General features: G+C 35.0%; 1 protein-coding gene across 1 annotated transcript in view; it reads right to left on the bottom strand.

The window, feature by feature from the left end:
- LOC149778307 (uncharacterized) overlaps nucleotides 1–8,870 on the bottom strand; it is a 32,286-nt gene extending 23,416 nt beyond the window's left edge. Inside the window, exons 1-2 of the mRNA XM_089939125.1 lie at nucleotides 8,691–8,870; nucleotides 2,880–3,371 (exon numbers count right to left, since the gene is read on the bottom strand). Of these exons, the coding sequence (XP_089795251.1) occupies nucleotides 2,880–3,371; nucleotides 8,691–8,790 (592 nt within the window). The 5' untranslated portion in view covers nucleotides 8,791–8,870. The remainder of the gene's footprint in view (nucleotides 1–2,879; nucleotides 3,372–8,690) is intronic.
- Nucleotides 8,871–13,183: the final 4,313 nt, after the last annotated feature.

Here is a 13,183-nt window from a genome sequence, read left to right as displayed (position 1 = left end):
AATGCACCAACTGAACCATCTGCATAGGGCTCACGGATCTATAACAAGTAAAATGCACCAACTCAAGCATTTTCATAGGGCCCATGAATCTATAACAAGTAAACTGCACCAACTCAACCATCTGCATAGGGCTCACGGATCTATAACAAGTAATATGCACCAACTCAAGCATTTTCATAGGGCCCATGAATCTATAACAAGTAAAATGCACCAACTCAACCATCTGCATAGGGCTCACGGATCTATAACAAGTAATATGCACCAACTCAAGCATTTTCATAGGGCCCATGAATCTATAATGTTACAAGTAATATACACTCAGAAATCTCGGAAACGCTTAATTACGCATATCTGGACACCAATTTTTGATCTGGGATGCAAAAAATTTCCGAGGTGGGAGTCCTCCGTATGCATGTTATAGGTGTACAACAAATTTCAAAGACTTTTGCCAGTTCTGCTTCAGCCACCTGCTTTGTGGGAAAATGTGTTGATCAATTAGCTGTGCTGATATTCACAATGACAGAATTCAGTGACTGAAAGACCCCTTAATGTACATACCTGTTGCCATTATAAAAGTACATCAAACAGAACATGATGCAATAGCTGGGCAGCAATATCAAAGGCTTTGACTGGCGGCTGGATGCGAAAATGTACTGATATTTACAGTGACTGAATTCAGTGTCAGAAAGACCCAGAGATGTACATGTGGTCATTTATAAAAGTACATCAAATATACAACTTTAGCTTTCGTTATTGTGTTCATTTCCGAATGTATTGGAATAAGTAGTACACGAGACTCAAGACAGGTTGAGACTTAGACAATATGCCATTCGTAAATTTGGATAAGTATTTTGGGGTTAAACGGCAAACATACGAAGATTGTAACGAGATTCAGAAGAGTGCTAAAGATGCTAGAATTGATAGTTCGGATAGGACAGTAGTTAAGTGTAAGAAAGTGTGTGATGCCTAGCTTAGTGTTTGGAATAAGTCCTGACTTGGACTGACAAAATTCAGTATCACTCTGATGGACAAACAAGAGCTATTTAAGAGGTACATTGACCCTACTATTTTTAAATGCAGCTCGCCTTAGCCCAGTTATTTCTAGTGTTGTAGCAAAATGTATTCATCAATATGTCAGTAGCGAGGCATAGTTTTGATATCAATTACGTTGACAAACAAATTCTTGCCCATTCACAAGCATATGATTTGATTGCTGATTGACCATTAACTCTTTTCTGAGTATGGTAGCAACTATCAATTTCCTGCATGATACCCTTTAATGATAAAACATACAAACATGTGTTTTAAGATCAGAATCGGTGATTATTAACTGCCTCTTGTACACTATTTCGTCATAAAATTAGTTTGAAACTAAGTGAACCAGTAGGCCTAAGAGGAAATAATGGTGGACTTCACTAAGTCTGGGATGTACCAGTTTATTAGATTGTCTGTTTTCGTAAATCATCGGGCAAATATTTTCAGAAAAATATACAGATCATTGAAAGTAAAGCCAAGGTATTATTTTATTAAAGATTTAACTTTAAAATACAAATTATGTAGGTCAGAAACGTATGGGACAATGCTATGTTGTGGAATTCGCGAGATACGTTTTAAGGTCTAATCTGTTTTCCGACCTGACACGTATTTGCAAAAATACAGGAAAAACAGCAAATAAGATACTTATTTAACCATTGCCTAAAATTACGACAAGGACGTAGACAAATAAATAAACCATAAATTTGCAATCCTGTCAATGGACTGTTGTAATTAAGCTATGTTAAAGTGAGTGATTACATTACGAAAACCTCTCCATCAAAAAATAGATGCACTCACGTCTGTGTTGATTCTGTAGGAAAGAAGGTACTGCAACTTTTGATGGTGGGACTCCTATTTTTACCAAAATGGGTGTCCTGGACTCCTAGTTTTAAAATCCTAGTGAGACCTCTGGCACCAACTCAAGCATTTTCATAGGACTCACGGATCTATAACAAGTAATATGCACCAACTCAAGCATCTGCATAGGGCCCATGAATCTATCACAAGTAATATGCACCAACTCAAGCATTTTCATAGGGCTCACGGATCTATCACAAGTAATATGCAACAACTCAAGCATTTTCATAGGGCTCACGGATCTATAACAAGTAATATGCACCAACTCAAGTATTTTCACAGGGATCATGGAGATTTCATAATGACAATGATGGTTCAATATTTCAGATGTGTTTGGTAACAACAGATCATTTTTGATAAGGGTGAGGGCATTGGCAAAATAGTATCAGCAGACCACACTATTACAAATTCATATTATAACATACACATGTCAAGAGTATATATGGTCATATAAAGAGAATCTCAGTGGTTTCCAAGTCATGACCCAAGGGATGGGCCATTTGCAAGTTATGACCCAAGGGATGGGCCGTTTCCAAGTTATGACCCAAGGGATGGGCCTATAGCATAAGAGCAGACACTGGGGCAATGTTTGTTTTTTAAAATGCAAAATTTCAAATAAAAAACTATAGAAAACACATGCATCATAGCAAATGTGCATAAGATTTCTATTGTATAAGAAAATAGAAGGCAACTTTGGACATCCCACACCCATCAAACACGTCCCCAGTGTGGTTGGTATTCACTTTGATGAAGAAAAGAAATAACCACTTCCTCAACTTTAAGTGCAGCAAAGTTTCATCACATTAATACATCTGGTTCTAGAGCACTGGACTTGCAAACACTTTGACACTGATTTAACCAAGCCGCCAATACTATGAGAATTAGAATCAATATGTGTCGCATTTTTTTTCTAAAACAGAAATGGCAATATTCATAAAGATGCAACCAATATTTGACCAATATTATTAATAATTTTAGACAATTACCTGATTCTATTGGCTTGTAGACAACCCTGTACTCCTTCAATTTAGCTGTGTGAAATGGAACCATATCATCATTCATTCCCAACTCTCTTGTCATCGTAGGTAATGATGGCTTAACTGACGCAGTATAATTTTTATCCATAGCTTTTGTTGTCAGCAAAATAGTCTGATTCCCCATCTCTGAATTAGAAATATTATAAGATACTCCCGGGTGATTGGAAGTATTACTGGAACTAGTCTGATTTTCTGAAGTTTTATTTGACTGTGTTTTAACATCTGTTGAATTGATGTGGGCATATGTTTTATTGGCTGGTAAACCACTCGGAGTTAAATATGGTGGAGGTCGTGTGACAAATAGCAGGTTCCACTCTGTTTCATTTTCTAATGGTTCATGGTTCTCATAATTTAATGGTGGATACCAAAACAAAAATGCTTCTGTTGAACTGTGAAAGGCAACTGTCACATTCATTGGTGGATGAAGTTTAACCAGGCGATCTGTAAGAAAAAATAAAAATAGAAAAAATGTTAGTTTAATAGACATAAAAGATGTTTTAAGAATAAAATCCTTCTCATAGAAAACATCTACCCACTAAACTTTTCTACAAATATAGTGATACAAACTTACGTAAATATCATATTCTTATAAATTACATCTACATGTTAAGTTTTTTTGTAGGATTTTGAAAGTTGCAGTTAAGGATTCCATATCTGGAAAAAGCTGCAGTCCCAACCCTAAAACTAGAGTCGTACAAATATTTGTTTCCTGTTGCAATGGTTTTAAAATTGGGGTAGGTAGGTTCTTTAAAAAAACAAAAACAACACAACAATATATATATTATACTGTTTAGTATAAATAATGTACAACATGCTTCAAGTACTGTGCTAAACCAGCTCATCTCGATCCACAAATGATCAAATTTGGAATTCTATTTTTATTCTTTCTCTTTACCCTAAGGGAAAAGAGTACTAGGGTGAGCACCAAAAAACAGATGGTCAGCTGACAAGAAATACATTTATTTTTTGCCTAATAGCAATCATTTTGCTCCATGCAATAATTCAAAACATTGTGTATGTACTATTGTGTCACCAATATTATTATATGTCATCAGACTGCTAATGCTCATTCATTGTGAAATGTTTATTAGTATAGTAAATAAATGAAGAATAAGGCAGTTGATAACTGTGATAATTATGATAGTGACGTTACAACCAAAACAATTCTCAATGCCTTTATCTTGTCATTCTTTAATTTTGTGTGCAACTAAAAATAACCAAGGAAAAGATCAGTTATACTTTCCTTTCTATATTAATTTATTTAATTAGCTTAATTCCATTCCATTTCAAATCCATACATTTTCCAAGTCACTGGAAAAAGAAACAAATGACCATATTCCATTCACATTTTTTTCATTTCATTTCTAAGCAACAGAGCATACTACATTCACCTTTTTTTTAAACAAACTATAACCAATTTCTCCATGGTGTCATGACCGCATGCTGAAATAAGAAAATACAATGGCATGGTGTCATGACTGCCTGCTGAAGAAAACAATATAATGGCATGATGTCCTGACTGCCTGCTGAAGTAAGAAAATACAACAACATGGTATCATGACTGCCTGCTGAAGTAAGAAAATACAACAACATGGTATCATGACTGCCTCCTAAAAAAAAAAATATGACATGGTATCATGACTGCCTGCTGAAGTAAGAAATTACAATGACATGGTATCATGGCTGCCTGTTGAAGTAAAAAATACAATGGTATGGTGGCATGACTGCCTGATGAAGTAAACAATTACAATGGCATGCTGTCACGACTGTCTGATTGAAATAAAAAAAAATACAATGACATGGTGTCATGACTGCCTGCTGAAGTAAAAAATACAATGCATGGTGTCATGACTGCCTGCTGAAGTAAAAAATACAATGCATGGTGTTATGACTGCCTGCTGAAGTAAAAAATACAATGCATGGTGTTATGACTGCCTGCTGAAGTAAAAAATACAATGCATGGTGTTATGACTGTCTGCTGAAGTAAAAAATACAATGGCATGGTGTTATGACTGCCTACTTAAGAAAAAAATACAATGGCATGGTGTCATGACTCCCTACTTAAGAAAAAAATACAATGGCATGGTGTCATGACTGCCTACTTAAGAAAAAAATACAATGGCATGGTGTCATGACTGCCTACTTAAGAAACAAATACAATGGCATGGTGTCATGACTGCATGCTAAAGTAAAAAATACAATGGCAACCTATGAAACAAAGGTCAAGAACTTAAGGATTTTGATCCTAAACCAGCTGTGGAGAAATTTGTGAAAATTTGTTTACAAAAAAGTGACTGTAATCTTTAGTCACATGGGAATGTCCTATTCCATGTAATTTCTCAGCCTGTTTGGTGTTCTGTATTCTTTTACAAAAACTGAAGCATGTACTAATTTCTGTCAGCCAATCTCACAAGAAAAAATCATGCTCATCTTCATCTCTGCACTTGACACCACAGAAATTATGTAATGTTGCCATTTGAATATAGCAGAACGTGCCTTGAAAGACCACCCTTTCTACCAAAAAAGTATGGTCTCTCAAGACAGGTGGTTTCTCATAACAGGTTACATTGCTACATAATCAATAAAATTGTGCATTGAAAATATGGTCTCACTAGACAGGTGGTCTCACATAGCAGTGGTCTTTCAAGAGAGGCTTCACTGTAGGACATATACAGTCAAACCCGGTTATCTCGATTACGTCGGGGGTGTAAAAAAATCGTCGACATAACCGGGTCCCGAGATATCCGGGTTCATAAAAACCGGTAATTTTAAAAATGTCCTTGAGCATTACTCCTGTCTCTTGCTGGTGTTTACTGGAATCCCCTCCCACTGCATGTTATAATAAAATAAACAAAACGCTTAATTGATAATAAAATGAAATGAACTAACCTGGTGTTGTTATCATTTATTCCTTTTTTATCATCATAAGTAATTTATTAAAGAAAAAATATATCTATGAACTCCTTATATCACATGTAGCGTATGCATCCATTACTGTAGTGTGCATCACTTATGTCAGATAACACACGACGCATTTTTATAATTGATGTGAATATTGAAAAACAAATCATGTTTGGTTGTACTCAGAGGTTTGAATATGTTATCAGATTGAAAAATGGATCAAAGAAAATCACAAACGAGAGAGTGAGAGAGAAACATCCACCGATTGCTTTCAGGCACCCGCCATTCACGCATAACGCGGTGTTAGGTGCAAAATAACCAAGATTGTATTATATCCAGGTTAATATATGACAGTATCTCGCAGATAAAGATCAATAAATGTTTTTGAAAATACATGTACATGTACATTGACTGTGAGTGCAAATGACACTCCTTTCGCTAGCATGGGTTACAAAGAGTATTTATTAAAGCAAGTTAATGTTGAGTAGACTACTTACCCCGCAGGCATCAATGCGAGTTTGTATCAATTATGATTCTAGATGGCAAATAAATAGATGCGCGGGTGGTGAATAAACACATCCGGTAGCGAGCAGTAAACTAATTCTTTGAACTTACCGGCAGGATATCAAATACAAAGTTATTTTATTGAACATGATATATTCTTAATAAACTAATCGATTAAGCTACTCTTACGAACCAAAAATAGAAAGAATATGAAATAAACATGTGACTACTGCCGTAACGGACCAAAATTGTGCCTGAAAATCGATCGCTTTTGCTGACTATTTCTTGTACAATTTCTGTGAGATTGACGTTAAAAAGTTGCATTTCGTCGAATTAAGCGGGTCCACATGTTACTTCGGACCGAAACTTATGCCCGACATAACCGGGTTATCGACTTAACAGAGGTCGAGATAAGCGGGTAAAAAATAGCATAACAAAGAAGAATTTTTCCGGGACCGGACCAAAACACTCGACATAAGCGGGTTGTCGAGATAACCGAGGTCGAGATAAGTGGGTTTGACTGTATGATAAAAACTTGAAAATTAAAGTCTATCTGTATATGACACCAAAAAACAATATTTTATGATGCTTAGCATAGACTTTTGTATTCCCCAAATAAAATAAGCCTCAAAATCTTCGCACTATTTTTATAAATACAGTAATGTTAAACATGTCTTAAGAGACCACTGCTATGAGAGACCACTGTCCTGAGAGACTAGGTTCTCCATGTACAGATTTATAGATTATATAGTGCTATGACCTATTATGAGTCATCACAAAGACTTATAAAAATGGTACTAACAGCTGCCTCGCTTGCACTCAGCATTATGAGGTTCGTGTTAAAACTGGTTGGCCTGGTGTCAGGATAATGTGACTGGGTGGGACATAATGCCCCAGTGCTAGACATCACTCTAAATTGACACACTGTAGACATCGTAGTGATATGACTGAAATATTGTTTAAGTTATGTTAACAATCCAAAACACACATACACCTGTTATGAGGCCACCTGTCATAAGAGATCATTATGTTTTGCCAGAAGTGATGGTCTTTCATGATAGGATCCACTATAAATGATAAAATGCAAGTGTTTCCAATGCTGTGTAACGATTTAAAAATATGATTGACTAAAACTCTGCAAGTAATGTTTATCAAAAAAGTGTCAGATCATACACATGTATTTAAAAAAATCATTAGGAGCCAACAACCAATTAACAGGTGTCCTTATCTCTTGTCTGTCTAACCTGATCTCATTAAAATCACTTAATTTGGTTTGATAGCTCAAACACTACATGAATGATACTAGTTTTGTTGAAATGGATCTAATAAAAGAAAATGTAGCTGAAAAAAATTCATTCCTTGGACTCTGCTGTTGAAATATTCATTCATCATAAAATGAAAAGTATGTGTACTTTTACATTTATTTCATACTGTCTTCAAAATGAATACTGCTATTGTCAAATCCTTAAAGACAATATCAGGGCTCTCAGGAACCCAAACTTTTCCCTCAAATATATGAGAAATTCTCAAATGGTGCACAGTTTCTCCTTGTAGCATGTCCCCAAGATGAACCTCATTTACCACCAGGATGCTCCCCCTTTGCATATTCTGGTCAGCCATGGCCAGTCTGTAGAAAAGCTACAGGCCAGACCTAAGTGAACAGGCAAGAAGTCAGTATGACTAATTAACAGTTACATTCTTATTATTTTAATTACATTAAGGCATACACACACACACACACACACACACACACACACAAAGAATATGTGTTTCCTATTGCACCTGGTACTAAAAACTGAAAATAGGAACTTTGCTCACCATTTTCATATAATATGCAAGAATTCCAATCTTAACATTATTTAAGTGCATAAGTACCGTTAGTACTGCCACAAAGGTCCTACACTTGATGAATGCATCAAGATAAAGACCAGGTTTTTCACCTCAGTTTAATGAGGAATCACAAGTACATAGACGCAAAACTACCTGCCCGATGGGTTTTAATTTATGTCTTTATTTTCATGGAGAGAGAGAGAGACTGGAAGAATCCATAAAAAGTCATTCTGATAGAACCAAATTATGCATGATTTTATGAATTTTCATGGAGAGAGCCCTAAAACATAAAAATCGAGAGGAAAAGGTGACATGTGAAAATATACTTAAGCAAAATAACTACCTGTGTCTAGCCTAGACACGGGTTATTCAGTAGATCACACTTTCACAGTGGAACAATAGTCCTACAATGTAAGACATAGCACATGTTGGTTTTGTTTTAGTGATATGACGCCCAAAACATAAATATCAACGTCACCTCTTAAATGTAGTGGAACAAAAGACGCAGCTGTTTCAAATACACACCTAGATTGGGATCCTCATTGTCACATTGAATCCTCTTGGCTTGCACAAAAAGTAAAAGTAAAAGAAACAAAACTGCTTTCATTCTCTCCAGAGACTCCATATGGCAACTAGCTATATAAAACTGTTTAACACAACGCTATTACTTTAATGTACACTCACAATTATTGCTTGCATTTTTGTCATTGCTTTGTCATAGTTTACTAAACGCTTAGCCAAATCAGTAGCCAACTTGTTAAAGCGTTTTCTCGACCCAAAACTAATAAATTATAAGAAGGATGAAACCGATCCCAATTTTGAGAGGTTTCTAATTATAGCTGGTCGACATTGTTACTGAAACAAAATTCAATAAATTCTTGTCAAAATAATGTTGGGTCTAAAACACAGACTTATTACGTTTCAAAATAAAATAAATTCTTATAAATGGCAGTAAGTTCGAACTTTCACAATTCCCATATAGTTTTGTACTCATTACCATCAATGTAGCTCGGAAACATACTATACAAACTAGCATTAATATAGTTTCCGGAGACTTTAGCACTAATTAACATTTCGTTAGATTTTATTTATTATAGCACTTATAAAATTACTCAGACAGTTTTTCATGTTGTAAACATTCGATAACTTATTTACGACTACTTAGTGGAATTAAGGTATTGTTTAGAATTATTGCAAGGTTCTTCAGCTCAATCTTCCAATATTTGTCATAGGCGTTCTATTTGAAATAAATGATCACCATGTTTTCAAAAAATATTTTGTTTACTTTAAATTGATTGGCCGTCCTAGATTTCCTAATTCTGATATTAGGAAAACATCACTCTGGGTTAAGACTGATTCAGCATGACTTTGGCCTTGACCGCAATTGCAGATTGTGTGGAATCGGGTCAAAATTAGTACTTCCATTTCAGTATCCACGAATGTTGTTATAGTCTGTTTTTAGAGCATTTGTATTCCTCTCTCAGTCTGGTGGTGATAGAAGAATTACATTTATGCATTTTGGTAAGAATTTAAATGTAATTGTTTATTCTTGAGAATATGAGCTAAAGGTGTGGTTGCTGTGTGTATTTCGGCGAATGTGCACAGTGAGCAATAAGGTCTTGGTGATGATCCGCAAACGAAATCTGTTTTCCATTGCATGCTGCATTGTTTACAGTCCAGCCTCTCAAAAAATGCCGGTGAACCTATGACAACAGCTTCACCGTAAAGTCATCTTTAAAGGTATGTTAGATTAACATTTGATCTGCATTGATTGTCACACAGTGGAAAGTTCAGTGCCGATAAACAAATGTAGAGAATATTAGTAAAATTAATTGTGTTCTGGGTCCGTTACTATCACAGTCCTTCCAACCATAGTTTCTTTAATTATCGATATTTTCATTTAATTTTTATCACGTTTATTACATTTTTTCTTCTTTATCATCGTCTTCAAAACATAATCTTTAATATCATCGTCAAAAGCATAGAACTACTAGTTAACTCTCGGGGAACCATCCTCAATGCACTGAACCCTACCAGAATAGTTCTAACAAAACAAAATATGTATTATATTGTAAAATTGTATGCTAATTACGAAAAGTGCCACATAATCTCCATCTCATAGAATGAATGAATATATATATATATATATATATATATATATATATATATATATATATATATATATATATATATATATATATATATATATATATATATTTGTGTCTGTGTGTGTGTTTCTACATTAACTTCACACTGAAAAAGAATAATTATAGCATGTTTCTATTCATGTGAATTCAAACGTGGTTTGCATTCTGTTGAGTACGTACATCATCCATGGCCTTGTATAGTTATAAAGAAAATGTGCCCATTCGAGTAAAATCTAAACTAAGTCCTCCGATACTATATATCATAATCATAACATCATCGGCCTTTCACGTCAAATTAAATAATTTTACGTTCTGGCGGAAATAGCCTAGTGATGTTCCGATCGGTTTTCATCACGTAACCTTCTCGCGATTAGGAATTTCGCTGTTTTAAATTTCCAAAGTTTCACATTTACTAACCTAGTATGCTGGTACGATCTTTCATGTTTATCAGCAGGGTTGGATACTCCTGGAACAAACATACTCGATCTACAACGGAAACTTTCAATATACCTTTTTTTCTACCGTGTTCATTTTTGGAATTGATTTGTCTCGTATCCTACATATTGCAATAACTATGCACTTGGCATATTATTCCAACTGTGTATCATGTTTTGTGTGTATATTTATGTGTCTTCTTATTTTAATTCTTTTTTCTGTCTGTGCGATTTTTGGGTATCCTGTTTCAAAAACAAAGCTATCATATAATGTTGCTGGTCTTTGTTTCTTAAAAGTTTGATTTCTTATTGATCTTTTTTTGCAAACAAAGATGATTCAGCTTTTAGGAAATGCAATTTATCTGCATATGTGCAACTGTAGTGAAAGAAATTCAATGTACACTGTACTGTTGTTGTACGCTAAGAGGCCATACACATGATACACTGTACTGTTGTACGCTAAGAGGCCATACTCACATGGTACACTGTACTGTATGGTACAGAGAGAGAAGACGTTTCAGGATATACTGATGTTTTCTTCAGACGGTGCTTAATACACATGCTCAAAAGCGGAGGAAACAAGCTCAGACCCTGCAAGATGTTCTGCACGCCAGAATAAACCTTCTGAAAGTTATGTAGGGACGCAGAATTGTCAGATTGTTCGAAAAAGATGCAGTAAGTTGAGGAATAAAAATGTTGATGTTTATTTTGCCATGTATAATTCCTCAGCAGTATGTATGTGCCCATACATTGGTGGCATTGCATCGACACAGAACAGCTAAAGTGATACACCACCGACCTACCTATCTGGGGCACCTGGTGGCCGAGTGGTTTAAAGCGTTCGCCTTTAACGGTCATTGCCATTCACCTCTGTCCATGTTGGCTTGATTCTCGGGCTCTGCCAGTGTGGGTATATGTGAAATTTACCAGTAGCTCCCCGTAGGTCGGTCCTTCGAATTGGGATTTATCTGGTTCTTCCTCCACTAGTTATACTGACAGCCCAGTATAGCCTATTGTGTGCTCAAATATAGCGTTAAACCCAAAACAACAATCTACTTCTCTACAAACAAATCTACGGACGTAACAGCAGACTCATGGCTATATAGTGCTGAGTAAACCTTATGTAGTAAAAATGGTTGAATTAGTAAAATTGCTAAAAGCTTGGAAATATAAACCCATCCGAAAAATATGAATATCAGTATATACTCCTATAAGGTAAAATAATGGATAAAAAATTTAAAAACAGTTTCAATGTTCTTGTCTCTGTCTCATTCAGTGTCGTCCTTCCAACCATAGTTTCCTTAATTATTGATATTTGTATCAACTTTATTACACTTCTTCAAAGCAATATTTAATATCACCATCAAAAGCATATACCTACTAGTTAACTCTGAGAACCATCCTCAATACAATGTATACTACCAGAATCGTCCTAACAAAACAAAATATGTATTATATTATAAAATTATCTGCTAATGACGAATGTTATATATATATATATATATATATATATATATATATATATATATATATATATATATATATATATATATACGTACGTGTGTTTCTACATTAACTTCACACTGAAAAAGAATAACTATAGCATGATTCTATTCATGTAAATCCAAACGTGGTTTGCATTATGTTAAGTACATCGTCATGGCCTTTTATAGTCATAAAAAAATGTGCCCATTCGAGTAAAATCTAAACTAAGTGATCCGATATTATATTTTATAATCAACCCTCATACGTCACACATCATTTAAATCCGTTGTCTCTGGCTTCACTTTTCGATATTCGATGTTGAGATAACACAAGACAAATGTAAAACGTTTATTGAACCATTCTGTCTTATTCTAAAGTTTGAGGCGTAATACAAAAGAGATTAAAACAAAATGTGCTAGATCGACACTTTCACAAGGCGCAAAACATTGATTTTATGAGCATTTTGTGCACAGAATAACGGAACTGACAACTTGTCGAAGAAAGTTCGAAATAATATGCACGAGTTAAACATTAAAACGCTCTCGACCTTGAAAATGCATACATTTGTGGCCATTTTCTCTTAACTCGTGTTGGGTCATGACCTTCATAATGTGTGCTATGGTACGAAAACTTTACCACAGTGGTTCATCTACTAGTACGGATCGAGCTTAATGTTGGATTGCAAAATCTTGCTCCTTCTAAGAAACTTGTCCCCGAGAATGACGGTAGAACAGGTTTTCGAAATATTATAATCATTCGGTGTATTATTTATCGCTGGTTACTATTTAAAGGTCATTAACTTCCAGCAGACAAATAGTGGCCAGAGTTGATACTTGTTAAACATTACGGCTATGAATTTAACTTTCTCCTTGTTTATGTTGTCGAAATTATAAGGTGGGGCTTATCGTAGAGTTTAGGTTGGTTTTATTATCTCCTGACCGTGTTCAGACAG

Source organism: Sinohyriopsis cumingii, chromosome 17 (assembly GCF_028554795.1).
Source record: "Sinohyriopsis cumingii isolate HCF-2022 chromosome 17, ASM2855479v2, whole genome shotgun sequence".
NCBI lineage: Eukaryota > Metazoa > Mollusca > Bivalvia > Unionida > Unionidae > Sinohyriopsis > Sinohyriopsis cumingii.
The sequence above is the reverse complement of the archived record's forward strand: the minus strand, read 5'-3'. Positions and strand labels throughout refer to the sequence as shown.